The 27,920-nt window shown below is 52.3% G+C and overlaps 1 protein-coding gene and 1 long non-coding RNA gene across 2 annotated transcripts; one reads left to right on the forward strand and one right to left on the reverse strand.

The window, feature by feature from the left end:
- Positions 1 to 128: 128 nt before the first annotated feature.
- On the reverse strand, positions 129 to 4,108 carry LOC138229089 (uncharacterized). Its single transcript, XR_011185574.1, has 2 exons — positions 4,038 to 4,108; positions 129 to 1,913 (listed from the first exon to the last, which is right to left on the reverse strand). It is a non-coding gene; the product is annotated as an uncharacterized lncRNA (long non-coding RNA).
- On the forward strand, positions 3,562 to 27,750 carry LOC102688086 (SPARC-related modular calcium-binding protein 1-like). The gene is made up of 12 exons (XM_069186398.1): positions 3,562 to 4,268; positions 12,306 to 12,477; positions 12,922 to 13,037; positions 13,578 to 13,677; positions 15,524 to 15,574; positions 17,117 to 17,179; positions 17,312 to 17,392; positions 17,697 to 17,889; positions 19,352 to 19,434; positions 20,500 to 20,596; positions 22,375 to 22,664; positions 25,201 to 27,750. The coding sequence occupies exons 1-12, from the start codon at positions 4,179 to 4,181 to the stop codon at positions 25,218 to 25,220; spliced, it is 1,356 nt and encodes a 451-aa protein (XP_069042499.1). The 5' UTR covers positions 3,562 to 4,178; the 3' UTR covers positions 25,221 to 27,750.
- The last annotated feature ends 170 nt before the right edge of the window (positions 27,751 to 27,920 follow it).

Raw genomic sequence — 27,920 nt, forward strand, 5'->3', positions numbered from 1 at the left:
CATGCATGCACACAAACGCATAGTTGTGTATATATACAGGCACGTACTTACACACACACACAAACGCATACATACATACAGATTTATGCCTGGACTGTTGCTGTCTTAGTGAAAAATTGTCACTGGACTCAAATTGACATTTTATTGACATTTCAAATAGCCCTCAGTGGACCTCCACACAGAAGTGGACTTTGTAGACTGCTACATTTTAAAGAACAGGCCATGTGGCTTCTAAAAAAGGCTTTTGCCTTGTAGGGATATGACCATGTCAACTGTCAGGGTCTGTGAAGAAATTGTCTCGGAGTCTGTCCTCATGTTGATTGCCACAAATACACTGGATTCCCAAAGGTAGCATTGCTGTGTTGTTACTGGGCTCTGTCTGAGCTACACCTGGTACCCCTGACCCTGGTGGTTGGACATGAGAGCAGTTTGCATCCGGTTACTGACGTGTTACTTGAGCGAGATTCTCTGTGTCTGGTGGCTCGTGAACTCCAGACCCAGTGCCATTCTGTGATGGATGGATGAGATCAGCAGTAAGACTTCAGACTAGCAGCCCCTTCCAAGAGGCCTGCCAGCATTTTGCTTCAGTGCAAAAAGGCTGCTGCTGCCCGAGGTAGGGGGTTCTTGGTCCACTTTAGTCTGCTTCCTTAATGCTGGGAAAGTCCAGCTTGTAGTTGTTGCTGAGACTTGGCGTTTCTATAGCAGCAGCGTAGCCTGGTGCACAGCCTGGGCATAGGGCGCTGGGGGCTGGTATCTCTTTATCATCCACAGTGCTCACTGTGGGCTCAAAGCTGGGGGTGCATGACCTGTGACAGTGCCAGGCACACCGGGGAGCTGGCTGCAGCACAGCAGAGTTGATGTGGGCCCTGGCACACTCCGTGTAGGGCCTGAAGCAGATGCTCACAGAGACGGAAAGGTGTTGGCTGCAGGTCATTGTGGCCACGGCGATGTTGCAGGCGATGGCTTATTTACTGTTGAACTCAGCATGGCCGGGCTCTATAGCAAATATTATACTGCATGAGTTACTGCATGGGCTGTGCAGTGTCTGCTGCACCTTGAGGACACGAGGAAGGTGCCGCCACTCGCCCGCACATGTGAGGATCGCGGCCCAGCCCTCATCTTGAAGGAACCCAGAGAGTCTGCGACTGCTGGGCGGCCGGGCACCTTGCGCCGGTCACCCTCCTATGAAAAGAGGTGCCTTCTTCTTCTGGAGTCTAGGGGCTCGGCTGGGGTTGTGTATTGCGTCACGCTTGGACGGCAGCCCCGGTGAGACCGCCGCTTCGGTAAGAGCTTCAGTGACGACAGGTCCGTGGAACAGTGACGGGGTGTGGCCGCCAGGGGGATCACTGAGCCGCAGAGTCACTCAGGAGCAACCGCTTCATTTCAGGTTGCGCCTGTTAGGACAACAGGTAAACAAGCTTCGGGTGGGCTCTCCCATCCAGCAAAGCCCTGTTGGGAAAAAAGACTCCCTTTTGTAGAGCGGTCTGTTCCGATACAATCTCGAGCAGTTGCAGGCTCTTTTAGACGAATAGCTTGGGGGCTGGGTCTTCCGCGCCCCGTAAGCTTATTTTAAACAGCGATGCGAGAAGTTAAAATATTTGTTCAATAAGTTCAAGCAGGTAGCTGTGTCAGAGTGCGTAGGCTGCAAGGGAACAGGTAAGTTTATTCCGTGCTGAAAAGAAAAGAGACGAAACGTTTCGGCTGTGGAGCCTTCTCCTGAACCCTTGACACCTGAAGAAGCCGAAACGTGCCGGGGCGGTGCGGTAGCTCTGTGGCTGGAAGGTTTGCTGGTTCGTATCCCGCGGCCGGCAGAGGAATCCTACTCCGTTGGGCCCCTGAGCAATGGCCGACCCTGCGCTCTGACCCCCAGCTTCTCTCCCTGCCTGTGTGTCTCATGGAGAGCAAGCTGGGGTCTGCGAAAAGACACATTCCCAATACAAGAGATTGTATATGGCCAATAAAGTGATCTGACATCTGACATCTGACAACATTGTGTCTCTTTCCATTCAGCATGGAATTAACCGCAATGGTTGAACTTCTAAAGATCTGAAACATATCTGAATGGAGTTGGTATGCAACTCGTGTCCAGAAATCTGTTCTCCAAGTCTGTGTTTCAGATATTAAGACCTGTTTGTAGTGCTTTGTTGAATTGTTTTTAATCGAATGCTTTAAGTGTCTTATTGAGTTTAAATCGCACCCTCTCGATGTAGCGTGATACTCAATTATATACAGCAGTTATCACACAAAGTTAGTCCGACATTTTGTGTTCGGGTAAATGCGTATTATTCGTGCTTTACCATGCCTGACACAACTACGGCGCAGGTTAAGTGTTAATCGAGCTGGTGGGACTGAGCTTGTGCGGCCACCAGAGGGCTCCTGTGTGCAGGCGCGGTCTCCACCAGAAAGAGCTTGCACTTTTTTTCAATTTATAAGAAACACGCAATTCCTGTGTGTTCTTAAAATATAATAAACCCACGAGAAAAGTGCATTATTGTTGCATCACGTATTATAACTGTGGACGTGTAGAGCGAGATGTGGGTATGATCAATAATGCTCATTTTATGAAAGCGGGTTTTGCAAAGAAGGCGCCATTTTATTACGCCGTAAAAGCCAGGATCTCCAGCGGTTCAAAGTCATTCGGTCCCTCAGATCTTAGGAGACGGGTTTCGTTCAAGTAGGCGACACAGCAGAGAAAGAGTACAGATCACGGACGAGACCACAGACACGGCAGTCGTGCACAGCCAGCGTGCTCCAGTAGCCCTGGAAAAGCCCTGCTCTCTGTACAGCTGTACCAACTCTCCGGCTGGAGTCCCCTGCTCGCTCTCTGCTCTCCGTGGCGCCGAGCGTCAGTAAACCAGCACCCTGCCTGGACAGGGAAGGTTGTCTCTGTTGCAGGCATGGTTGTCCACGCTTTAGAAACCGTGAATACAGCGTTTTCCCCACCGGTTTTTAAAACCTGCTTAGGCGGTCGTCCAGTAGGTAACACAGCCTTGGGAGTGAACTGTCTTGTCGCTTGGGACCGCTGCTCTTCCCTGCGCTGTCAAAACCCCCTCGTACAGTACGGGCTTGAGTGTCAGGCTCAAGGCAGGGCGCCAGTCCACCGCAGGGCGTACAAGTGTAGAGTTAAGGAACAGCCCTGTCTTTAGCATGAGGGAGGAAAGCGCAATCCCGAGAGGAAAGCCACGCGAGCGCGGGAAGAACATGCAAACTCCTCACAGAACGCCCTGCGGGCCAGGTTCGAACCCGGAACCGGGGTCTTGTGAGCCAGCGACTCTCACCACGACGCACCGCTCTCGTGCTGTATCTCCTGACCAGCAAACGCAATGGCATTCATCATAAAATACGGAGATGTATTTATGTTGTACAGTAACGTCTCGTTACGTCTCAATGTTATTGATTGCGCTATCCTCACATTCGGGAAACTTTAACATGGACTTGAGGGTGGAGTTGGCTCTGATTTGGTCTTGATCGTTTACGATGATCTCTCTGCAGGACGGACAGGCAGAGGGGGGCGCGCGCTGGCTCGCGCGGGCAGTGTGGCGGGGGGGGGGGGCTCGCGCACCTCCCGCGTACCGGCGGCGGCGAACAAGACTGATCGTGTACGTGTGAGAGGCGGTTTTCTATCTTCGTACGTTTTCACGACTCCCCTCTGTATCTTGGGCTGCACTGATAAATGTCGTCTTAAATATCAAACGGTTCGGCGGGGGGGACTCGAAATGAACTACACTCTCTTTCTAAAGACGAAATGAAACAGCTCTTAAGGAGGGAGGCGGCGGCGGGGGGGAGTACACCGGACTCCAAACTGTAAAGTCAGTGCGGAGAAGAAACGTCAGAGAATGGTAGCTCTGACTTTCGGAGAGTGGGGAGGTTTGTCACGAAGCGAGGAGTGGGCGGGTGGAGGGAGAGGGCAAGACTAACGGGCGAAGAGAGAGACGAGGAGAGAGACGGAGAGAGACAGCGGGAGCGGCGGGACGGCGGACGGCGAGCGGGGATCAAGGCTCGGGGAGAGAAACCGGCGGCCGGGAGGGAGACCGTACCCGCCAGACGCCCGTCAGCCCGCGGGGCGGAGCCGCTGACCAGAGCAGGCGGTTGCCCGCCCGGACGCCGGCCGTGCCCGCGGCGGGGGAGCGGGGCCGTCTCGAGCGCCGGTGCAGCCCGCGTGCCGGCCGGCCGCCAGCATGCGGGCGCTCACCTGCGGCTGCCGGCTGGCGCTGCTCGCGCTGCTCGCGCGGGCCGCCGTGTGGGCGCAGACAGCGGACAGGTCGCCGGTAAGAGCTGCCGGACACACCTGCCCTCCCCCTCCCTCTCTCTGCTGTCCCTTTCTCCGTCTTTCCGCCGGTGTCACCGACGGTCACCTGCTCGTGGCGGCTTCCGACGGTCTTCCACTGTTCTTGGCGGCCGGCGGTTCTAGTCGTGACGGGGCTTCGCTCAGGGACACGGGCTTACGTGGGGGGTGGGAGGGCAGAGGCGCCTAGTTTCGTGTCTGTGGGCAGCATGCTTTAAACAGACCTCTGCTCAGTCCGTCACTGACTTCCTTTGTTGTCCCAGATGGGAATTTTTGCTTCGCTTGCAGGTAAAAAACGCAACGCAATACAAAATAAATGAATATATATATATAAAGTAAAATATACAAACAATTGTGCAGATGAAGCAGGTTAATGGCTCTGGGAGAAATAGATAACTCGGTTGCGTTTGGATCTGGACAGTCTTAATCTCCGCCCAGGTGGAAGGAGCTCGGGATCACCGTGCCAGGGGTGCTCATGGCAGCCAGGGATCACACTGGCCTCCTGCACTGCTTGACGTCGATGGCTGAAAACAGTAACTGTTGTGCACCAATAATCCTGCTGGCTGCCTTCGCAATCCTGGTCAGTCCTTTTTTTATGCAGGTTCCCAAACCAGGCTACCAGGGGGAGTCTCTAAACAGATTCAATAACAGTTCTAGAGAATAGAGTCAACGCCATAGTGCACACGTTAAAAGAGTGGAGTTTTCTCAGGAAGAACAATCGCTGTTGCCTCCTCTTACACAGCATCTGTGTTTTCCTCAATGGTTACTTTGTAATCAACAGTAGTGCTGAGATATTTGTAACTTTTGACTATTTCCATTTCTTTCTCCTCCGTGACTGCTGGTTTTGCGGCTGGTTGTTGCTCTCTGTGATCAATGGTCATATCTTGGTTTTCTGAGGCATAAACTTGAAGAAAAGAGCTGTAACGCCATTCAGCAAAATCACTCAGGCCCACGATCAGGGTGTGTGTCTTGGAGGAGACTGACAACGACAGAGTCCTCAGCTAACTTAATGATATGTCCGTCCTCAAAAGGGAGGTTTTTATCTCACTAGGCGACAGCCTCGTTGGTCTGGCATGAAAAGCCTTCCTCCAGGACTCCCTGAGAAAGGGCAGCAGGATCTAGGAGGATGTGGGAATTGGGGATCTAGGAGGATTTTGGAATTGTGGATCTATGAGGATGTGAGGAAATGTGGATGAAGGAGGATGTGTGAGTTGTGGATCTAGGAGGACGTGGGAGTTGTGAACCTTGGAGGATTTGGGAATTGTGGATCTAGGAGGATGTGGGAGTTGTGAACCTTGGAGGATTTGGGAATTGTGGATCTAGGAGGATGTGGGAGTTGTGAACCTTGGAGGATGTAGGAATTGTGGATCTAGGATGGATGTGGGAACTGTGGATCTAGGAGGATGTGGGAATTATGGACCTTGGAGGATGTGGGAATTGTGGATCTAGGATGGATGTGGGAACTGTGGATCTAGGAGGATGTGGGAATTATGGACCTTGGAGGATGTGGGAATTGTGGATCTAGGAGGATGTAGGAATTATGGACCTAGAAGGATGTATGAGTTGTGGATCTAGGAGGATGTAGGAATTGTGGATCTAGGATGGATGTGGGAACTGTGGACCTAGGAGGATGTTGGAGTTGTGGATCTAGGAGGATGTGGGAGTTGTGGATCTAGGAGGATGTGGGAGTTGTGTGTAACGGAGGTTGTGGCCTCCTTAAATTTTGCCAGCCTAAAAAGGCAAGTGTTGTCCTGTTAACCCCACTTAGCGGGGCCCCAAACTCCAGTATGTGTTTCCAGGCCACCCTTTCAGTGCCTCTGTCTTTCTCTTTCTCCTGCTCTCCTCTCCTGAAGGATCTTTCTCTCTGGCCGGTGGTTATGTTTTCCCCGGAGCCCGTCACTCTCTGTCCAGTGGGCCTGAGGCCCGACCCCCGACTGGGCTTGGCGAGAGAAGGAGAGGCTCCTCCCACAGGCCCACTGTGACGAGCCGGGAGGTCCGGTAAGGGGATTGGACCCTGTGCGGTGCTGAGCTGAAGATGCTAATGGAATTATCTGGAGAGCGGATGCCGGGTGTACTTAGCCGAGTCGCATTGCCAAAGGTCGTGGTCCGGAGGATGCGAAGGTCAAGAAGCCGGGTTTTCACAAGACAAAGGTTTTCTCAGACGAGTGGTATAAAATGAAGGGGAGCTCTATAAGAAAGAACTTAATACTGTAACGCAACGGAGGTTCAGGCGGGCGCCCTTGCCGCATTAGGTTGGCCCCCCACCGTCGGGGGCTCGAACCCGGGACTCCCGTGTCACTCAGCAGGGACCCAGCCCGGTGAGCTAAAGAGAGATCTCCCTACAGCCCAGTAGCTGTGGTCCTGCTATCACAGGGAAGGGCGGTGACGTCACCTGCTCTGGTAAGCCGGCTCTTACACAGTGCCTGTGGGCCGTCAGCGTTACAGTACCGAGCGAGGAGGTGCAGGTGAGGAGCCCTTAAGTAGTGGGTGGTGGGAAGGTGTGGTGCAGGACAAGGGACGTGGTTGGATAATTAGGATGTGCGTCGGCGTCTGGGGGAAGAAGCGGGGGCTTGTGTCTGATTGGTGGAGGCCGTGACACCCACCCGCTCGCCATTCCGCCCGCTGCGGGCTTCACGGCGCCACCCGGAGAGTGAGCGCCGCCTGGAGGAGCGGCGTGTCTCTCGCTGACGTGGGCGCCAGCCTGCGGGTTCCCTGGCGCGTCTCTGGGGCGCTGGAGAGAGCCATTGCCTGACCAGTACCCACCCCCCACTGGCGGTGACTGGGAGCACGGGTTCTGCCCGCGCCGGGAGCATGGAAGGCTCTCTCGGTCTCTCTCTGCTGCTGCCGTGCGGAGCGGCCCGGTGGGCTCTGGCACTGGAGTCGGGAGTCGCGCCCTCACAGCAGGCCCACCTTAATTAGAACCAGGAGGGCCGGGACAGCAGCTGCCAGAGCAGCTCTCGGCTGAGCAGCACAACACGCTGCTGAGTCTGACACAGGAGCAGAGGTGCCAACGCACACACACAGCCTTGCACACTCACACACTCACATACACACACAGCCTTGCACACTCACATACTCACATACACACACAGCCTTGCACACTCACACACTCACAAACACACACAGCCTTGCACACTCACACACTCACATACACACACAGCCTTGCACACTCACACACATCCTCGCGCACTCACATACACACACAGCCTCACACATACACCTAGCCTCGCACACTCACACAGCCCCCCACACGCAAGGCCTTGCACACTCGCAAACACACACAACTTTGCACACTCACATACACACACAGCCTCACACGTACACCTAGCCTCGCACACTCACACACAGCCTCACACACTCACATACATACAGCTTCACACACACATACACACAATCTCAAATATACACACAGCCTTGCACACTAACGTATATAGCCTCACACACACAATCTCACATATTCACACACTGCCTTGCACATTCACATACACACAGCCTCACACACTCACACACACGACCTCACACACACAGCCCTGCACACACACAGCCTCACATATGCACAACCTCGCACACTCACATACACGCAGCCTCACACACACATACACACAATCTCACACATTCACGCACAGCCTTGCACACACACAGCCTTGCACACTCATACACATGCACAGCCTTGCACTGTATATGTTCATACACACAAGCAAACACGCAGCCTCACACACTCACATCCACACAGCCTCACACGCACACACAAACAAGCACACAGACTCACACACACTGCGTTCACACAAATATACCCGTACACAAGCACGCGCTCACATGAGTGCAAGCGCCCTGACGCCGCCCTCGAACGTGCAGCGGAGTGCCAGGGCGAGGGGGCGAGGTTGCCAAGCGAGCCTGTGGGCCCTGTCCCCGAGGGGGCTGAGCTCTGGACAACTCTCCTCCTCTTTGCTCTTCCTTTCTCCATCTTTCGGGGGCCCTCTGCTCTGACGGGCTTTCAGCCGCGTGCCCCCCTGAGCTCTCCCACTCCAGGGGGGTACTGGGAAGCCAAAATCAAAGCCCTGTTCTGAGTTCCCCAGGGGGCACAGACAGGTGTGTGGGACCAGGCACCAGGGGGGATTAACAGCTGAGCACTCTCCCTAGGAAAATCTCTCTCTCTCGGTGAGGAGGGCTGGGGACGGTACTGAAAGGTGTTAATAGAAAACCTGGGGGGAAAAAAAGAACCCCACAGCCTGGACAAACTCAGGTCTTTCAGCAGCATCACGCAGCCGGTCTCCAAAAACATCGTATTTCATCACCTGCAGCTGCAGCCCTTTTCTTAATTTACAGCTGTTTTCTTCTGCAGTGCCTGAGCCTCGGGAGGCCGGCGTGAGCAGGGCCAGGACCGGCCCACGAGCCCTGCGCCGTTAATGAGTCTTTGTCCAGAGCCTCATTCCCTCCCTCTCCTCCGCTCCTCCTGCACGGCACGAGCGCCGTCCCCGCGCGGCGTCCGGCCCACCACGGCGGCCCTCCTGTCTTTCCTCGGGCTCCTCTTTCCCCCTGCATCCCATTCAGGCCCATGATGTCATTCCACGCCATGCTCCCCGCGCTCTTCGGAAAATATTCGTAATGCTCCGGTCATGTTTTTATATAGAGAGATTTCTGGGATTTATTTTTTTGGGGGGAGGGGGATTTTATTTATTTTTTAATTACCGATTGATTAATTAGCAGCCCCTGCCGGCACAGGGAGTTCTTTCAGCGCTTTTCTCCCAATTAAAAAAATAGTAGCTTGAATAAACACTGACTGGGACACTCACACACTCACACACACACACTCACTCTCACACACGCACTCACACACACAGACACACTCTCACACACACTCACTGTCACACACACACTCACACACGCACTCACACACTCACTGTCACACACACACACGCACTCACACATACACACACACTCACACACACACACTCACTCTCACACACGCACTCACACACACACAGACACACTCACTCTCACACATGCACTCACAAACACACAGACACTCACACACACACTCACTGTTACACACACTCACACACGCACTCACACAAACACACACTCACTGTCACAAACACACACGCACTCACACACACACACACACTCACTGTCACACACACACTCACACACACACACACACTGCGGCTGGACTCGCAGACAGGCTGCGCTGAGCAGGAGAAAGAGAGCTGGAGACAAAGAGGTATTGATAATACACCCGTGAAGTCCAGTGGGTTTGGGAAACACATCGCCAGCGCTGTGTGTGTGTGTGTTCTGGCTTTGCACAGCAGCCGAGGGGGGTATTTGCTAGCGATTTACCACAAGTCTGGGACTCTCCTTTCCTGCTGGCTGTATTGGTTGTTATTCAGAAGTGCGGTTCCTGTTACAGACGCGTGCTGTAGCCTGTCTGTGCAGCTAGCGCTTTTCACAACAGGGGTCCGGGGGTCATCAGAGCCTTTCCAGGTGGGGGGGATCCTGAAAACTAAAGCAAAAACATTTTCACCCCCGAACCCCGCTCTGTGTGACATCGGCTCTGTCTCACGGTGGAGCTGCTCGGACCAGACGCCGGGCGTCCCTTCCCGCTTTTCCCCGTCTCGGCAGTGGTTGCATCGCTAATTATCACGGCATTGTACCCGGAAAGTGGGGTGCCCTTAACTGAGGGGGCGCCCCCTGGAAACAAACAAAGAGTCGAAGAGTGGCAGGCCCAGGAACCCCGGTGCTGCGTGAGGGGAGAGCTGCAGCCCACAGCAGAAGAACCAGCGCCGCAGGGCAAGAGGTGCAGAGGCCAACAGGACAGGCGCTGTGAGGGGCCCTTCAGGAATGAAGTCCACGTGCTTACGTTGGGAAGGGGCCCACAGTTTGAGTGGAGGATCGATCACCTTCAGGATGGGTGAAGCACAGCCGAGATGACCTGGCCTGAGGACTGCAGGAGTGCGGGAGAATAACAGAGCTCGTGAACACACATTCTTTTGCTGAAGCACACTGAGTCGCACATCTGACAGCATTTTAATAATCCGCACCAGGGTCTGGGTTCAATCAAAATTCCCAGCGCTTGCCATTTGTGGCTTCAAGTCCGGCATGTTTCCAGTGGGCAGCAGCGAGGAAACTGGCATCCCGAGCTGGAATTGCAGCTGGCGGGCACGGGGCGCACACGGACTGTCTGAGAGGGGCTGCCAAGTGCTTCATTAGGGCTCTGCTGTTTTCGTAAGGGTGAGCATGGTTGTAAGTAACACAGAGGCAATGGGCCCTTTATGTATCTTTCTGCTCATCATCCCTCCAATCCTTCTCGCTCTCTAACTGTACATCTGCTCTTTTGGGAGGCTCGTGAATCTGGATCCGAAGCCAAAAGCTGCTCTGCTTCCTCCGACTCCCAAATTTTCTGCAACCAATTCCTCTCCCCCACCCCACCCCCATCCTCCAGCCAAAAGTATAGAGTTCAGTTCTTTTTTCCTGGGTTGTCACCAGTGCCCAGATCTGCACCCTTTCGCGCTGTGTTTGTAATGAGCGGTGGGGGTGGGGGGCACGTTCTGCGGCAGGCCGGACCGAGCCGCGTGTGTGTGACCCGTTCCCGAGGAGCAGGCTGCGCCCCGGCGGGGAGAGCAGGGTGCAGCTCCGGAGCCCCTGACGACCGCACGAAAAAAACTTGATTGAAAGTGAGTGAGTGCTTGGGGATTGAGGAGTGTGTAATGGGCCCGTCAATTAGGCCGGTTTGTTTGTAGAGCAGTTAACAAAACCAGCTCTTACAAGTTCCAGGGGTGAAGGGTGCCAAGATACACCAAGATACACACAACGATCCTCCCAGCCCCCCCCCCCCCCCCCCCCCAAAACTCGCTTCGTTGCCCCAGTCCTTGCAGACACACCAGACCCTGGCGGCGTGTCGACCCCTGCTGTCCCCACTCCCCTCTCTGCCCCTGCGACAGTAACACACTGTTCCTCTGCCTGCCTTCACGCACTTGCACAAACATATTTCTCAACTGTATCGCTGTGCCTTTGCACAGTCCTGTCATTTTAAAATGTGTATCTCTGAACGCCTGGAAATATCCAGTGTTGCCTCCAGACATCTGCCTCCCCCCCAGTTTTCTGGCGCTTAAGCTCCTGCTGCAGGCTCTGCGTGATGCGTCTATCCCAGGTCTGCCCCGACACTGCTGGGCTTGTGCCTCCTCTTGTCTGTGCTTGGTGTTGTGTCACAGACACATTCCCTGTGTGTCTGGGCTACTCATTTTGATTCATTAGGGTGCTGGAGAAGTGTAGACTGTGGCAGTGTAAAATACACATGAAATGATATCGTTGAAGATATTTTCCTAACCAAGCTTTCCTATGCATTTTTTATCCAAGTCCCTGCATTTCATTATTTTAAATGTCAGGAATCTTCAAAAGAAACAGCATCTGTGATTAGTCGTCTCTCCCTCAGCTCTGTGTAAGCAGGTGTGAGCCTGGTGAGTACCTGGATGGGAAACTCCTGGGAAAGCTGAGGTTGCTGCTGGAAGAGGTGTTAGTGGGGCCAGCAGGGGGCGCTCACCCTGCGGTCTGTGTGGGTCCTAATGCCCCAGTATAGTGACGGGGACACTATACTGTAAAAAGGCGCCGTCCTTCGGATGAGATGTAAACCGAGGTCCTGACTCTCTGTGGTCATTAAAAATCCCAGGGCGTTTCTCAAAAAGAGTAGGGGTGTCCTGGCCAAATTTCCCCCTGGCCTTCACCAATCATGGCCTCCTAATAATCCCCCTCTCTGAACTGGCTTCATCACTCTGCTCTCCTCCCCACTGAGAGCTGGTGTGTGGGGAGAGGACTGGTGCCTTATAGCTGCCATCACATCACCCAGGTGGGGGTACACACTGGTGGTGGTGGAGGGGATCCCCATTACCTGTCAAGTGCTTTGAGTGGAGTGTCCAGAAAAGCGCTATATAAGCAATGTAAGAAATTATTATTATTATTTATCACTGTCTCTTACCCATTACCCCTCTCTCTGCCCATCTTTCTCTTCTCTTCCACTCCGGGGCAGGTCCTGATCTCGGAGAGCGTCTGGCCACGTGGCTGTGTGTTGGACTGCACCAAGGGGCGACACCGATCCGTGTGTGGGAGCGATGGTCGGCTCTACAAATCCCTCTGCACCTTCCAGAGGGCGCACTGCATCAACACGGAGCTAAGGATCGCTCCCCGAGCGCACTGCGCCGGTGAGAGGGTGGCTGGGGGGGGGGGTTAGACCGCTGAAAAAGAGATATTTATATCCATAGCAGAGTATGCTGGACAGAGGGAGAGAGGGGCGACAGAGTAAAGATCATCGTAGAGTCTTGTGGCTGTTTGCTGCAAAACCTGCCCAAGACACTCATACCCAGTTTAAAGATTCCCTGCCTCCCCAAAGCTGCACAGCAAGCCCACAGACTGATTAATAACAAATTGGTCATGAGACCAATTGCATCACCTGGTGGGTTTGCAGTGCCTTCAGAGCCCCAGGAGTCTCTGTCGCTGTGTCGCTGCTCACTCTGAACAGGCCCCGTTCTACCAGGCCACAGTGTGCTGGACCAGGGGGAGGCAGGGAGAGACAGGGGAGAGATAAAGAGGGGTGCACCATGCTACAGATGCGAGACTGACCGCGAGTTGTCAATCGTTTACTGCAGACCCTGCCCAGTCGAAGTGCCAGCAGGCACGCGCCCAGGCCCTGGACTCCAGCAGCCGCAGTGATGCAGGCGGTGTGTTTGTCCCAGAATGCACCGAGGAGGGAACCTTCCTGCAGGTACCGCCAGCGCTGGTTCTTGTTGATGGCCTCGTTGTTGAAAAGCACAGGCGTTAGGTGGACCGTCCCAGAAAAGGAAACGTTTTCTCTAAACAGTCTTGCAGACACACCCCAAAATACATAAGCGCAGTGCTCCCTCCCTAGGATGAGCTGACACACACATCTCAAGGGACATTCCTGAGAAAATGGGCTGTACCACTATGTACACTGTGTAGTTGCTGTATCACACAAAACACAAATGCGGCTAGTTCTGGTTCTTTATCTTGACTTTTTGGAAATAACAAGAAAATACCAATGGATGCGCCAGACTTGTGTGCACAAAAGCGTCTCAGTTGCACAGTTGGATCTCCTCCTGGGAGGCTGGAGTTCCGCCTTGTGCCCCAGCGCTTTCAAAGCCAGCAGGGCTGATGGGGAGCTCATGTCACAAGAGCGGAGAGGGAGGTCATGTGCAGAAGCCCTGATGCCCAGACTGAGCTCCCGTGTGTGTGTGTGTGTGTGTGTGTGTGTATGTGTGTGTGTGTGTTGTTGTTGTGCCCACAGGTTCAGTGCCACAGCCAGACTGGGTACTGCTGGTGCTCCACCCCAGATGGCAAGCCAGTGAGTGGCACTTCAGTCCTGCATCAGCGACCCAACTGCACAGGTAAGCTGGGGAGTAGAAACAAAATGCACTTGTGCTTGGAGAACAGAGGCAGGTCTGTACCTTTGCATGTGATGGGTGATGTAATGTTGGTGTGTGAATATCATCTGACTGTTCAGACACACGTCACCTCTGTCAAATCACCGGATCCATAACAAAAGCAATAGTGATAACACTCACCTTGCCAAACACCCTTTCTTTTTAAATCCATGGCATTTTTTCAGTGGAAAAGTGACAGATGCACGGTTCAGGCACAAATGGCAACCTGGCCTGAAAGGGTGAATTGAGCACAGCCCATGGCTCAGTACTGTTTTCAAACTGAGAGTTAGTTCATGGAAAATACTGGCAGCCAGAGCTCAAATTTGTACAGTACCACCCTCATCTCCTGACTTTTTTTTCCAAACGTGGAGAATTGTGGGTGAATCAGTAGGTAAGTTTATGTCTCCCAGCTAGAATGTGAATTTGCTTCTGTGTCCTGGTAATTTTCTCTTGGCAGTTTTTTTGAAACCTTAATATGGCACATTGCAGTGCCTTGTAAGAAGTACTTTCCTTCTTCCAACGACAAGCCAATTTGTTGAGTTACAAGTGATGTATGCACATCGTTTAAGTGAATATTTTTAAGCAGAACTTCAGTGCTCAAGCTGGAACAAATTAAATTAAATTAAATGTCAGCAGAAACTGCTAAGAAAAATCAATAACTAAAATATGCTGATTGTAGAAGTATTCACCTATGTTCGTTCAAGTACACAGAATTACAAAATCACACAAGTAGTTAAAGGACCCCTTTGTGCTGACATAGTGCTTCGCACCATTTCAGAATAAACACACAGACTGAATGTCTATAAGGTGCCTCAGTCAGGTTGTGCACTTCAAGCAAAGATTCAACCATGAAGACCAAGGCGCTTTCTACAAACATACAGAAGGCAAAGATCAAGAGTAGAAAAAGTATAAAAAGAGTTTCGCTCTGAGCACGGGGAAAGCAACCATTAATTACTACCCGGGCATTGCCTAGATCGGGCTGCCCCTCCAGACTGAGCAGCCTTGCGAGGGGGAAACTGGCGAGGAACGTCACTGCAAGGCCAACTGCGACTCTGAAAGAGCAAAATGGCCGAGTCGGGCTGCTGTGCTCCGATACCTGCCTGCTGACAGAGCTTAACAGGGCTAGCAAGGTGGAATTATATCTGGGGGCGTCACTGCCTTCGAGAACTCCCGCTTGTTGTGTCTTGATGCAGATGAAGAACTACAGATGGGTGGTATTGACAAACCCTGAGTGTAGTGCCCGTGGAAATGCAGGCCCCTCAGCCCGCATTCCCACACCCACTGACCGCATCGCTGCATGATCTGAACTCCATGGGAGCCGTACGCACAAAGAGCGGCAGACTGTCTAAACCTGTTGCCGATTAGATCAACACATACCTCATTCCCTCGGGTGTTTAATCCTTCTTCTCCGGCTGTTGCGTGCTCAGTCATCAAGTTCTTTCCCCGCGAGTCTCGGTGTTGACTTTCTCTTAGCGTTTGATCTCCCCTCTCTGAATATTTTGTTTGACTTGCACTTTTGTTTTTTTCCCTTCCGAGTGCTTTATCCTGACTATTGCCTTACAAGCTCGGGACTCTCCAGCACTCTTTGGAAAAGCCACAGTAGTGCTGTTTGTGAAGCATGAGCATTGACCTTCACGTTCTTGACCAGGGCTGCGGACTGTGCTGATTTTACCCCCTGTACTTGCCCCTGCATTACTCTGAGCTCAGCAAGTGGATTTACACTCCTCCAGTCACAGTGCAGCACGCTGACTTACTTTCTTTTGATTAGAAGCCGGTGTCCGACTGCCTAACTGTGTCTTCCTCTCGGCAGGCTCATACCCCGAAAGGCCATCCAGTCCGGAGAGAGACTCTGCTCAGAGAGGTAAGATTGGTGGTGTCTGTCCAGGCAGGAAGACAGCAAGGCGCCGTGACCACAGTCCTTTGGGACTGCCAGGAGGGCTCCCCCAGGAGAGCCTGGAGAAACGTCACCCAAGGAAAAGACACACAGATTTTTTCCGTTCACGTGGACAGATCTATTCAGCTGGTATAGCCGACCTGTAACTCTTCTTTTAACATCTTGCTTTATGTATATAGGTGGGCTTCAGGTAGGCGTACTGTACCCCAAGGCTGTTTCAGCCCAGTTTAACCATGTCCCTCAGGTAGAACCATGAGTGGACCTCTGCTATAGACGTGCAATAGCAAAGCTAATGCAGCCTTTAGCCTGCTGTAATGACAAATGAGCGGTAGCTGTACGGCCCTGCAAAACGAATAGAGAACGGCCCCGATAGCAGGACACTTCACCTTCGATTCTAGGTTTAAGTTAGAGCAGGTTACAGCATTGCCTCCCTTCCACATGTGGCGTCCAGACCTGTTCCTGGACGTCTATACTGTCTGTGGGTTTCCTAGGCATCCGAGAAGCACCAGCAGGAGAAGTTCATGGCAAAGTTGTTAAACTGAGCCCATTAAACCAATAACGAGTACATTGGTGTCGTAGTAAAGACAGCCTGCAGACATGCCTGCCCTCCAGGGCAGGATTGAAGGCCCCAGAACTAATTGTTAACAGGCCTCTCTGGTAGCTCTGCAGCTTTATGTGGAGTGAGTCTTCCTCTTGCTATTTTGTGCCCACCACTGTCTGTAAACCCATTAGCCTGTCTGAAACTGACACATTAGCCAGGTCTGCCGTTACTTAAACAAGTGTCACTTACGTTAGCTTTTCCCCCATGGAGCAGCACAGTGAGGAAAAGGTCTGGGTTTACCACATACCACATGCTGTGTGTCTGAAAGGAAGAGTCAGTCCAGTGGGACCTCCTTGGACAGGGCACATTCAATATTAACTGCGAAACTGACCATATAAGATGGACTTTATGGCTGTTATTTTCTGACGTGTACACATATGCTGCATATCACAAGCTCTATATGTGAAACAGAGGTGATATTCAGGATGCTGATGTGTTTGTGTCAACTCCCTGTTGTGCTTTGTGCTTTCTTCCATTTTATTCTGTCCCATAAATCATGTGAAGGCTTACTCCATTTTGAAATGTGTGGTATTGCTGTGTACAAGAAAGTTTAACAAAATCTCTGAGAGGGTCCTAGCTGGCTAATCCCACACGTATCTCCACACCAATGCGCTACCTTGGCTTATTCTTGGGGAATCCCAGTCAAGGTTCACCCGTGACATGAGCTGGGCTTGACCCAGTGATATCTGAGCCACAGAACTCATCCTGTGCTCTAACAAGCTGTGCCCTTACACCAAAAGTCTAAGTAAAAGTCTAAGCATCCCAGTGCACACGGGCACGTACTACAGAACTGATCCTACTACCCTGTGGCCTGTGTGCTGTTTGTGAGCTGCGTCACGTGTTTCTGGAGTAGATTGCGCTAACCTCAGTAACAGTGGCTCTCCAATTGTTCTTGTCTCTGAATTCAGAAGAGGGGAGCCGACTGAGGCCTACCCCCGAGTCCAACAGCGCCCCCAGTCTCCCAGCCGAAGGTGAGTGACGTGACCATTCAGTCTTTTCTCAGAGGTGATTTCAGTCTTGCTGTGCACGTTTAGGATGAACCTTTTTTTTTACTTATCACATACGTTTTTAAAAATCTTCTCTGATGCCTTTTTTTTTAACAGAAATCACAGCCCCACCCTTCTGGGTGACCATCCTGTTGAACTCTGACCCCAGAGGAAACCGCTCGGCCAAGCGCCCTACAGGTAGTCTGGGCTCCGTGCTGGCAGCAAGACTCCCAGTGCACAGCAGCTTGACCCGAGTCAGGTTTTCACACGCCCGTGGGCAGTCAGCCAGCGCAAAGGGCTCAACACCTTGAACAGCGTATTGTTGGATATGTGCTTGGAAATGTGTCTGTTCGTGCTACTCTGGTATATTTTTTTGCGGCTGACGATTTAAGTGGATCAAATGAACTCTCTGATAAGGGCTTGGCTGCCATCCCTGCTCCACCTGTGTTCAGTGTACAGGACAGTGTCCATGTATGTAGTCCGTATCCGTGTGTGTTTGCAGACACCCATCTGTCCTGCGAGAGGGAGAGAATCCAGGTCCTGGACCAGGCCCGGGTTCTGGGCAGGGACGACTTGTTTGTGCCGGAGTGCAGGTCCGACGGCCGGTTCAGCCCAGTCCAGTGCCACCGGGCCACGGGGTACTGCTGGTGTGTCCGAGCGGAGACTGGGCGGCCCCTGCCCGGTACCTCCACCAGGTAACGCTGATACTGCTCAGCCTGACCGGGTCGGTACAAGGATGGGAAAGAGTGAGGAAGGGGGAGAGAGACGGCAAAGGTGCAAAGTAGTGGTTAGGAGAGGCAGCCAGAGACTGAGAAGGTAAGTGTGAGAGAAGCAGTGAGTTGGAGTAAAGTTGTCTGTGAGGGAGAGATACCACGAGAGATGGTATTGGAGATGGAGATGGCTAATAGGATCACTTAATTAGCCATAGACAATTTCTTGCACTAGGAAAATGTCTTTTTGCAGACCCCAGCTTGCTCTCCATGAGACACACAGACAGGGAGAGAAGCTGGGAGTCAGAGTGCAGGGTCAGCTATTTATACGGCGCCCCTGGTGCAGTTGGGGTTAAGGGCCTCACTCAGGGGCCCAACGGAGTAGAGTTCCTTGGCCGGCCGCGGGATTTGGACCGCCAACCTTCCAGCCACAGGCGCAGATCCTCAGCCACAGAGCCCCCACTCCGCCCCACAAATTACAGCACAAACAGAGAACACTGCCTCACCCAGTGGAACACAAACGCAACACAAACTGGAAGGCTACCGGACTTATAGCGCAATACATAGTGGATAAGTATCTGAGCAGAGGGAGAGACAGCAAGAAGAAACAGACTCTGACGAAGTACAGGCTTAGTGACCACAGAAGGTGAGTGAAGATAGAGACAGACCTGACTGTCCAGGGAGGACAGGCTCAGTGATCAAAGCCTGACCATAGAAACTGGACATGGGCAGACTTGACTGTCCAGGGAGGACAGGCTGTGCTCCCTCTGCCAGCAGGGAGAAGCAGAGACAGAAGATGCACTTTCTGCTGCACTGGTAGAAATACTCTGGGATTAGACAAACATTCTCCTCTAAAATAAAAATTCTTATCCCAGAATTCACACACCTGCCGGAATCAAAACAGCTTCAATCCTAGAGCTGCAGCCCAGTGTGTGGTCTCCTGTCACAGATAGAGACAGTGAGCCTCTCAAAAAAGACATTATAGTTTGAAATATTTGTAAATGCTCTGCTAATTGTTATTAGTTTGGCAACACTAATTCATTTGTCACCTTAATACAGCTCTTTGAGTTTGAAACCGTGAAAGTTAAATAACTGACGAAGGGTGAAGTGAGAGAGAATAAAGGAGACAAGGAGAGAGATAGAGCATTAAAGAATGAGGCAGTGACAGAGACTTAGACCTATTTTTGTGCTCTTTGCTTGTCTTGACATTCAAAGTTCTTGCAGTAATGTTCATTGGTAATAAATTGTAATTGTAATAAAGACTTTTTGAATATGTACAGTATAGGTAACAGTGAGACAGAGTAGGAGAGAGTCTGTGAAGGGGCGAGATGGCAGGAGAGTGAGAGGGTGAAGGGAGTGAGACATTGTGAGAGAGATGTTGAAAATGAGAAAAGGAGACAATTAGAATGAATGTGTTCCTCACTCTCCTGTTTCTGGTGGCCCACAGAAACCGGCTGCCAGACTGCAGTGCTGCAGAGTCCGCGAGGTCAGGACTGTCGGACAGGGACTACAGAGACAGGGCCCTGCCTGGTGAGTACAACACTCGCACACATACAACCCCACACAGCGCTTCTCAACCAGTAGTGTGGTCCGTGTCCTCTCTGTCTCTGCTGGAGCCCTGAGCTGACCAGTACTGCGGTCTGTGTCCTCTCTGTCTCTGCTGGAGCCCTGAGCTGACCAGTACTGCGGTCTGTGTCCTCTCTGTCTCTGCTGGACCCTGAGCTGACCAGTACTGTGGTCTGTGTCTTCTTTATCTCTGCTGGTGCCCTGAGCTGACCAGTACTATGGTCTCTGTCCTCTCTGTCTCTGCTGGACCCTGAGCTTACCAGTAGTTTGGTCTGTGTCCTCTGGGCCTCTGCTGGTGCCCTGAGCTGACGAGTACTGTGATCTGTGTCCTCTGGGCCTCTGCTGGTGCCCTGAGCTGACCAGTACTGCAGTCTGTGTCCTTTGGGCCCCTGCTGGTGCCCTGAGCTGACCTGTACTGCGGTCCGTGTCCTCTGTGCCTCTGCTGGTGCCCTGAGCTGACCAGTACTGCAGTTTGTGTCCTCTGGGCCTCTGCTGGTGCCCTGAGCTGACCAGTACTGCAGTCTGTGTCCTCTGGGCCTCTGCTGGTGCCCTGAGCTGACCTGTACTGCGGTCCGTGTCCTCTGTGCCTCTGCTGGTGCCCTGAGCTGACCAGTACTGCAGTCTGTGTCCTCTGGGCCTCTGCTGGTGCCCTGGGCTGACCAGTACTGCGGTCCGTGTCCTCTGTGCCTCTGCTGTTGCCCTGAGTTGACCAGTACTGCAGTCTGTGTCCTCTGGGCCTCTGCTAGTGCCCTGAGCTGACCAGTACTGCAGTCTGTGTCCTCTGTGCCTCTGCTGGTGCCCTGAGCTGACCAGTACTGCAGTCTGTGTCCTGTGGGCCTCTGCTGGTGCCCTGAGCTGACCAGTACTGCAGTCTGTGTCCTCTGGGCCTCTGCTAGTGCCCTGAGCTGACCAGTACTGCAGTCTGTGTCCTCTGGGCCTCTGCTGGTGCCCTGAGTTGACCAGTACTGCGGTCCGTGTCCTTTGGGCCTCTGCTGGAGGCCTGAGCTGACCAGTACTGTTGTTCTGCAGGCTGCCCTGGCCCCAAGAAGAGGGCCTTTCTCCACCAGCTGCTCCAGGCTCTGCTGCAGGAGGCCAGACAGACCAGTGGATCACTGCTGCTTCCAAGGTTAGACCCTGGACTCCTCTGTCTCGCTCACTCTCTTTGTTTAGAATATTCAAATAATCACCCTAAAGCATCACTGTCCAGGTACATTCAATGTTTTGCATTAGAATAAGTGCAAATAAGACAGGATGGGTGAATGGCACTCACAAGATTTTCAGTGTCACTGTTTCTAGTTACCTAACGAAATGCAGCCAGGATTACTTCATTAGTGTCAGGCATTACGATGAGCTCTGTCATGACTTCAGGAGCTGAATCACCAGACAGTCCTCGTTAACGCACTCGGGTATAAATAGTTCTGTCAGGATTCACAGTAAGTGCCTTCTGTAGCTGTCCTGTCACAGTCCCTTCATTTGGTCTTCTGTGATGGCTCTGTGGGTACACAGTCACACAAACGAGCTTTATTGATGATCCTTTCCTTTCTTCATCTCTTTCCCTGTCTCTCTCACCCCCTTTCTCTCACGTCTCCCTCCTGCGCTGCCTCTCTCTTTCTCTCCCTTCCTGCAAAATAGCTCTCACGATTTTCCAGTTCCAAGAGCTTTATTGGACTGACCAACAAATTACAGCACTGCCAAAGCAATCAACTTAAGTAAACATTCACAAACATTTATGAAGATAACATGATACTGCCATTACTCTTGAACGCTAAAATATTGTACTGCGACAAGATTATTTAGTCTCCCTCTGTCTCATTTGTTTGTGTGGGGACTGGGCTCTGTACTTTTGTAACGTCTCAAGAGACATGTTTCAGTTGCCCTAGGCTAGGCCGGTTAGCTCTTCATCTGCTCATCTGTGGACAGCATGTTGCACTCATGTGCTTGACCATGTGGGATTCTGTGGGGATTGAGCATGTGGGATTCGTGTGGGATTCGTGTGGGGATTGAGCATGTGGGATTCGTGTGGGATTCGTGTGGGGATTGAGCATGTGGGATTCGTGTGGGAATTGTGTGGGGGTTGTGTGGGGATCGTGTGGGAATCGTGTGGGGATTGAACATGTGGGGATCGTGTGGGGATCGTGTGGGGATTGACCATGTGGGGATCATGTGGGGATTGACCATGTGGGGATCGTGTGGGGATTGTGCATGTGGGGATCGTGTGGGGATCGTGTGGGGATCATGTGGGGATTGACCATGTGGGGATCGTGTGGGGATCGTGTGGGGATCGTGTGGGGATCATGTGGGGATCGTGTGGGGATTGACCATGTGGGGATCGTGTGGGGATTGTGTGGGGATCATGTGGGGATCGTGTGGGGATCGTGTGGGGATTGACCATGTGGGATCGTGTGGGGATCGTGTGGGGATCGTGTGGGGATTGACCATGTGGGGATTGTGTGGGGATCGTGTGGGGATCATGTGGGGATTGTGTGGGGATCGTGTGGGGATCGTGTAGGGATTGACCATGTGGGATCGTGTGGGGATTGACCATGTGGGATCGTGTGGGGATCGTGTGGGGATCGTGTGGGGATTGACCATGTGGGGATCGTGTGGGGATTGTGTGGGGATCATGTGGGGATCGTGTGGGGATCGTGTGGGGATCGTGTGGGGATCGTGTGGGGATCGTGTGGGGATTGACCATGTGGGATCGTGTGGGGATTGACCATGTGGGATCGTGTGGGGATCGTGTGGGGATCGTGTGGGGATTGACCATGTGGGATCGTGTGGGGATCGTGTGGGGATCGTGTGGGGATTGACCATGTGGGATCGTGTGGGGATCGTGCGGTGACCACGTGTCTCGTCCCTCTTTGCCCCTCCCGCTCCTCCTCTCTCTGTGCGCTTGTGGGACAGCCCCGTGTCTGTGTCGCCAGCCCCCTCCTCTCCCCCCGCCGCCGTCCCGGCCCCGGTCCCGGGAGCTCTGGAGGTGTCCGACGCGGAGCTGGCGCTGCGCCGGTACTTTGCCCAGCTGGACGAGGACGGCAGCGGCGCCCTGAGCGAGAGGGAGGCGCGCCCCCTGCAGCAGTACGTGCGAAGGAAGGTGCGCCCTCGCCGCTGCGGCAGGAAGCTCGCCCAGTACTGCGACATCGACGACGACCGCGCCCTGACGCTGGCTGAGCTCACGGCCTGCCTCGCCCTGGCCCGTGAGTGTCTGTGTGTCTTGTGTGTCTGTGCGTCTCTGCCTCTGTTCGTCGTGTGTCTGTGTGTGTCTGCTCGTGTCTGTGCGTCTGTATCTGTGTGTCTGTGCACCTGTGCGCCTGTGTCTGTGTGTCTGTGCGCCTGTGTCTTGTGTGTCTTGTGTGTCTTGTGTGTCTGTGCGTCTGTGCCTCTGTTCGTCATGTGTCTGTGTGTGTCTGCTCGTGTCTGTGCGTCTGTATCTGTGTGTCTGTGCGCCTGTGTGTCTGTGTGTCTCTTTGTCTCTGTGTGTGTCTGTGTAACTGTGTCTGCGTCTGTGTGTGTGTATCTGTGTGTCTGTGTTCAACTGTGCGTGTCTTTGTGTCTGTGCGTCTGTGTGTGTCTTTGTGTCTGTGTGTCCGTGTGCACACATACAGCCATAAGAAACACAACATTGGGATCTTAATTGATCTATGGCCAGCAGCTATATCACTCTACAACTCACTACTGACAACCCACTGCAGCTCAGAAGGTATGAACCTGGCCAGTACCTGGATGGGAGACTCCTGTGAAAGCTGAGGCTGCTGCTAGAAGAGGTGTTAGTGGGGCCAGCAGGGGGCGCTCACCCTGTGGTCTGTCTGTGTCTGTCCTGGGATACTTATACTGTAAAAAGGTGCTGTCCTTTGTATGAGATGTAAAACCAAGGTTTTGACTCTCTGTGGTCATTAAAAATTCCAGGAAGTTTCTCAAAAAGAGTAGGGGTGTTACAAATTTCCCATTGGCCTTTACCAATCACGGCCTCCTAATAATCCCCATCTCTGAACTGGCTTCATCAATCTGTTCTCCTCCCCCTGAGAGCTGGTGTGTGGTGAGTGTACTGGTGCACTATAGCTGCCATCGCATCATCCAGGTGGGGCTGGAGGGGAGTCCCCAATACCTGTAAAGTGCTTTGAGTGGAGTGGAGAAAAGCGCTATATACTGTACATGTATTATTATGATTGATGTTATTATTATTATTGAGTAACAGAGCTGGTAAAAGATGCTGAGCCAATGTGCAGATGGAGCACTTATTGTCTAGACATCACCAGTTTGAACACCTGTCAGTTGTGACTAGTTTATCCCAGGTGATGGTGCACGACTGAATGTCTTCTCCTAAACAGCACTTCTTCAGTTACTGTGCTGTGCTGTACAGGCTGTAGAACTCACACACCCCAGTGCTGTCGGTGAGAGATGTATCACTCCTTCAGTCACTGTGCTGTGCTGTACAAGCTGTAGAGCTCACTGTTTTGGTGGAAGAGGTGGACATTTAATTCAAAATTATTTGCTCCAGATTATGTGATTTTACAAAATCTAAAGGCCCAGCAAATTAAAATTCCAGATTTAAATCCTAATAATGAAACAGAACTTGGCATTTGCAACCACTTCATTTTGTAGTCAGTTTGGAGTTTGTTTTGTAGTCAGCAGCATTAGAGCCAGCTGTTGCCTGTCTGACTGCTGCATGCAGGCCACAGTAATGAATCAGAGACGTGTGTGCACTCTCTCTCCCCTGTCACTTCTTCTCTCCCTCACTCTTTCCCAAGAGACGGCCAGAAAGAGAGGGGGTGTTTAGAGAGAGAGGGGCCCTGTTTTCATTTTCACAGCCCTCCCTGGCAAGCCTGAGTCTGGGGGGAACTGTTGTCATTGGCTGCCTGTCAGATAAATTAAAAATATGCGCCTTGTGTATATATAGAATAAAACCCAAAATAAACCACCCCGACTGGCCACCTCTTTGCGGGCTTTTTTTAATGATCTTTCAGAGTCTCGGGGCAGGACGAGAAGAAAGCTTAGCCTGAGAGCTGGAGGAGTCAGACGAGCTGTGTCTCCTCAGGCTCCGCGCAGTCCCTGGTGTTTACACAGAGCACTCACACGTGTCCATCTCTCTGCTCCCGCTGGGAACCAGAGCATACCCTACTGCTGACTGTTACAGTGACTGCTACTGCTGCTGTTACTCCTGTTATGTCTGCTTCTGCTATTGCTACCCCCATTCCTGTTACTGTTACTGCTGCTCTTACTGCTACTGCTGCTGTTACTGCTACCCCCTCTGCTGTTACTGCTATTACTCCTGTTACTCCTACTGCTACTCCCGCTGCTGTTACTATTGTTACTCCTGTTACTCCTACTGCTAATCCTGCTGCTCTTACTGCTACTGCTGCTGTTACTGCTGTTACTCCTACTGCTACTCCCGCTACTCTTACTGCTACTGCTGCTGTTACTGCTGTTACTCCTGTTACTCCTACTGCTACTCCCGCTGCTCTTACTGCTACTGCTGCTGTTACTGCTGTTACTCCTGTTACTCCTGTTACTCCTACTGCTACTCCTGCTGCTCTTACTGCTACAGCTGCTACTGCTACTCCTACAGCTGTTACTGCTGCTGCTGCTGTTACGTACTGCTGATGATACTTGTGCTGGTTGTACTAGTCCTGCCCTCAGGGTGTGACTGCAGGCTGAGTGGCTCCAGTCGCTTCAGCAGTAACAGCCAGCCTGGCCTCCATGTGAACTGACCTGCGTTGTCCCTCTGTGTCTCAGGAAGCCCCAAACAGCAATGAAGACCACCTGCCTGCCCCCTTCCCGCCTCCACCCCGCTTGCCTGCTGTGTCCCAAGCTGTGTCTGCGCAAGGGGGAATCCAAGCGGAACGCCGGCCAAATCCGAGGTAAAAGGAGATTAAAGGGGTGGCAGGCTACCTCCAGAGCCACTCAGCTCAGCCCGGGATCACTGTGCCCCAGCACTCTGCAGCTCACCAGGTCCACACAGGATTCCCTTCGGATCGCACTGCCCTACGGATCAGATCACGCTTCATGACGCAGGCTGCCTGTCTGTCTCTTTAAACACCTTCCAGGACTATCCACTGCCCTGAGCACACCACTCGCGAGGACAACACTCCGTCTTTCCCATGTTTTTTCCACATGCAGAAACAAATCCAGATCCCGGGATCTCTCCCATGTTAATAATTTGAAAACTGGGATAGCTGGCCATGGTTTTAACAAAGCAAAGGTGTCTGACCAGATTTGTACAGGTTCTGCATTAGAAACATGTAACCTAGCGTTTTTCTTTTCCATTTGAGATATTTGGGTGCACAGGTGCCACCTCTTGTGATCTAAGGGGAGTCTGAGAGATTGGGTGGAGGTTTTCAAATTTCTTAAGGGGATAAAATAGAGCGAACCGCAGAAGTTTGCTCAAATAGAGTTCAGCTGTGGCTTCTAACTTGAGCAAAACAGAAAAGTGTGTCAAAAGGCAGTTTTTTAGTCAGAGGCTTATTAACTTGCGTGAGAGATGACCTCCCTACACAGATCTGGGGATTGCTCCCAAGTCGACTTGGAACTGTGCTGGCATCTCTCCCTGTTCAAGCAGTGCCAAGGGGTTGAACGGCATGTTCCCAGGAGGCTCTGTTGTGTATCCGTGGTCTCTCCCTTGGCATGACTTTCGTTTTTTGTTTCTCTCCTCCTCCTGGGCTGGGCTATCCTGGGCTCTATGGGCACTAGAGACAAAGGGCCTTGGAGTGGGTTATGTCTGTCATGGTCTTTTTTATTAAGACTCTCGGCCCCGTCCTGCAGAGACAGACAAGTGGACAATCTTCTCCGGCACTCTCCCCCACCTGTCAGGCCACACCTCCCACCCCCCCTTTTAGAGGGGATTCTGCCTGAGAGGCATGCAGGGATAATCCCACCGATTGCAGCTTTGCACCCTGGGCTCCTCAGCCAAGCACAGACACCCAGGGTCTGAACTCTGAACCTGCAGTGCTTCTCATACTGAGCATGATCCCTGCTGTGGCAACACATCACCTGCAGGCCAAAACTAACCCGTCTAAACCCAGCTCACTTTCCTGTTACTGGGTCAACAATCCAACTTCACAGCTGCTGAATTCTGACAACAGCTCAAACCTGCAGCACCTGGCTGATATTGCTCACTTTGGGCTCGAGCAAGCGCCTTTTAATGGCTGAGCCACACTGAAGGCCTTAGATTTGTTTTGGAGGAGGAATCCTTAATAGGTGTACGATAGAATACCTAGCACAAACGGGAGGAGTCCCAAACACCACATTGCCTGGTATAGCAGCTGCCAAGGTGTGGATGACATATATCAGCCCAAGCAGGAGCAACAGAACGAGTCCCGGAGTAAAGTCTATGCTCCAAGGAGGTCGTTTTCAAGATTTCCTGTCTTGTCTTGTAGCTTGTCCAGGGCTGGTGCCCTCTTTGTCTGTACTATTATTGTGCGGGATTCTTGTATTTTGTGTATTGTCGATGTGTCAAACGTTTTTTCCTTGAAAAAACCCTTTCATGCAAAAATGATTGAAAATGGATCTTTGAAACCGGTTGGGCGTCATCAGTCAGCGATTGCTGGGCATCTCCAGGTGGTGGCACACAACTGGCTCGGCACCACCCACAGGCAGGGCCGGAGCAGGTCGCCCAGGGCCCCCAGCCCACGGGCCTCGGCTCTCAGAGAAACTGCGGCCCACCGGCCGTGCAGTGGAGTGGGCAGCAGATGCGCCGCCGCTGCGGTCAGCACTGGCTCTCCAGTGGAGGGCCCTGGAGCTCACGTGTCCAGCGGGAGGAGATGCCGATGGGTAAGTGGGTCGGACAGGCTTGTCCGCACCTCCTCTCTGTCCCCCTGTGGGTCAGAGCCGAGGCTTGAAGACACAGCTGGCCGCTCCAGACACGGAAAAATACCAAAGCATTATTTAAAAAAGTAGTTTTGAACACATCATAAATACAGGTCACTGGAAAGGTGTTTTTTCTAACATTGGCTTTTGAAAAGCAAAATCGGTATTGCTTCTGTCGGATCAAACAGCAGCGTTCTGTCGGCCCTGTATGATGTGGCGATGCAAGACAGGGCCAACACACTTTATTTCCTGTCCCCTGTGTGTGTGTTTTCGCCTTTGTTGTGTATTTTTTTGTTTTGAAAATCCTTTACCTTGCAATGTTCACAATTACGATTATTTCTTTGTTACTTGTATAATAACAAAATGCACATGAGTGACTTAACTATTACGCTACAGCACTGTCAAATGTGTACGTTAACCTCATGTTTTTTTATTCAATAAACATGTACAAATGTATGTATATAAAAATATATTTAAAGAGATGTTGGGTACTGTAGTTTATGCTCTGCCTACCGTGTTTCAAAGCCGAATTGCCCTCTCGTATTAAATGGAGCACTGCAGATAGCGATGATGCGACACAACGCCAAGCACAGAACGGAGCAAGCACAACCAACCATACAGTATCTGGCCTACAGTACCTTGACCTTCTG

This window comes from Lepisosteus oculatus, chromosome 3, assembly GCF_040954835.1.
Source record: "Lepisosteus oculatus isolate fLepOcu1 chromosome 3, fLepOcu1.hap2, whole genome shotgun sequence".
Lineage (NCBI taxonomy): Eukaryota > Metazoa > Chordata > Actinopteri > Semionotiformes > Lepisosteidae > Lepisosteus > Lepisosteus oculatus.

What these genes read in the sequence shown, in the direction of transcription:
- LOC102688086 (XM_069186398.1), top strand. Translation starts at nt 4,179, where the DNA reads ATGCGGGCGCTCACCTGCGGCTGCCGGCTGGCGCTGCTCGCGCTGCTC. An exon ending in CTCGGCCAAGCGCCCTACAG is followed by an intron (nt 17,393 to 17,696) that starts GTAGTCTGGGCT and finishes GTGTGTTTGCAG; the next exon opens with ACACCCATCTGTCCTGCGAG. An exon ending in CAGAGACAGGGCCCTGCCTG is followed by an intron (nt 19,435 to 20,499) that starts GTGAGTACAACA and finishes GTTGTTCTGCAG; the next exon opens with GCTGCCCTGGCCCCAAGAAG.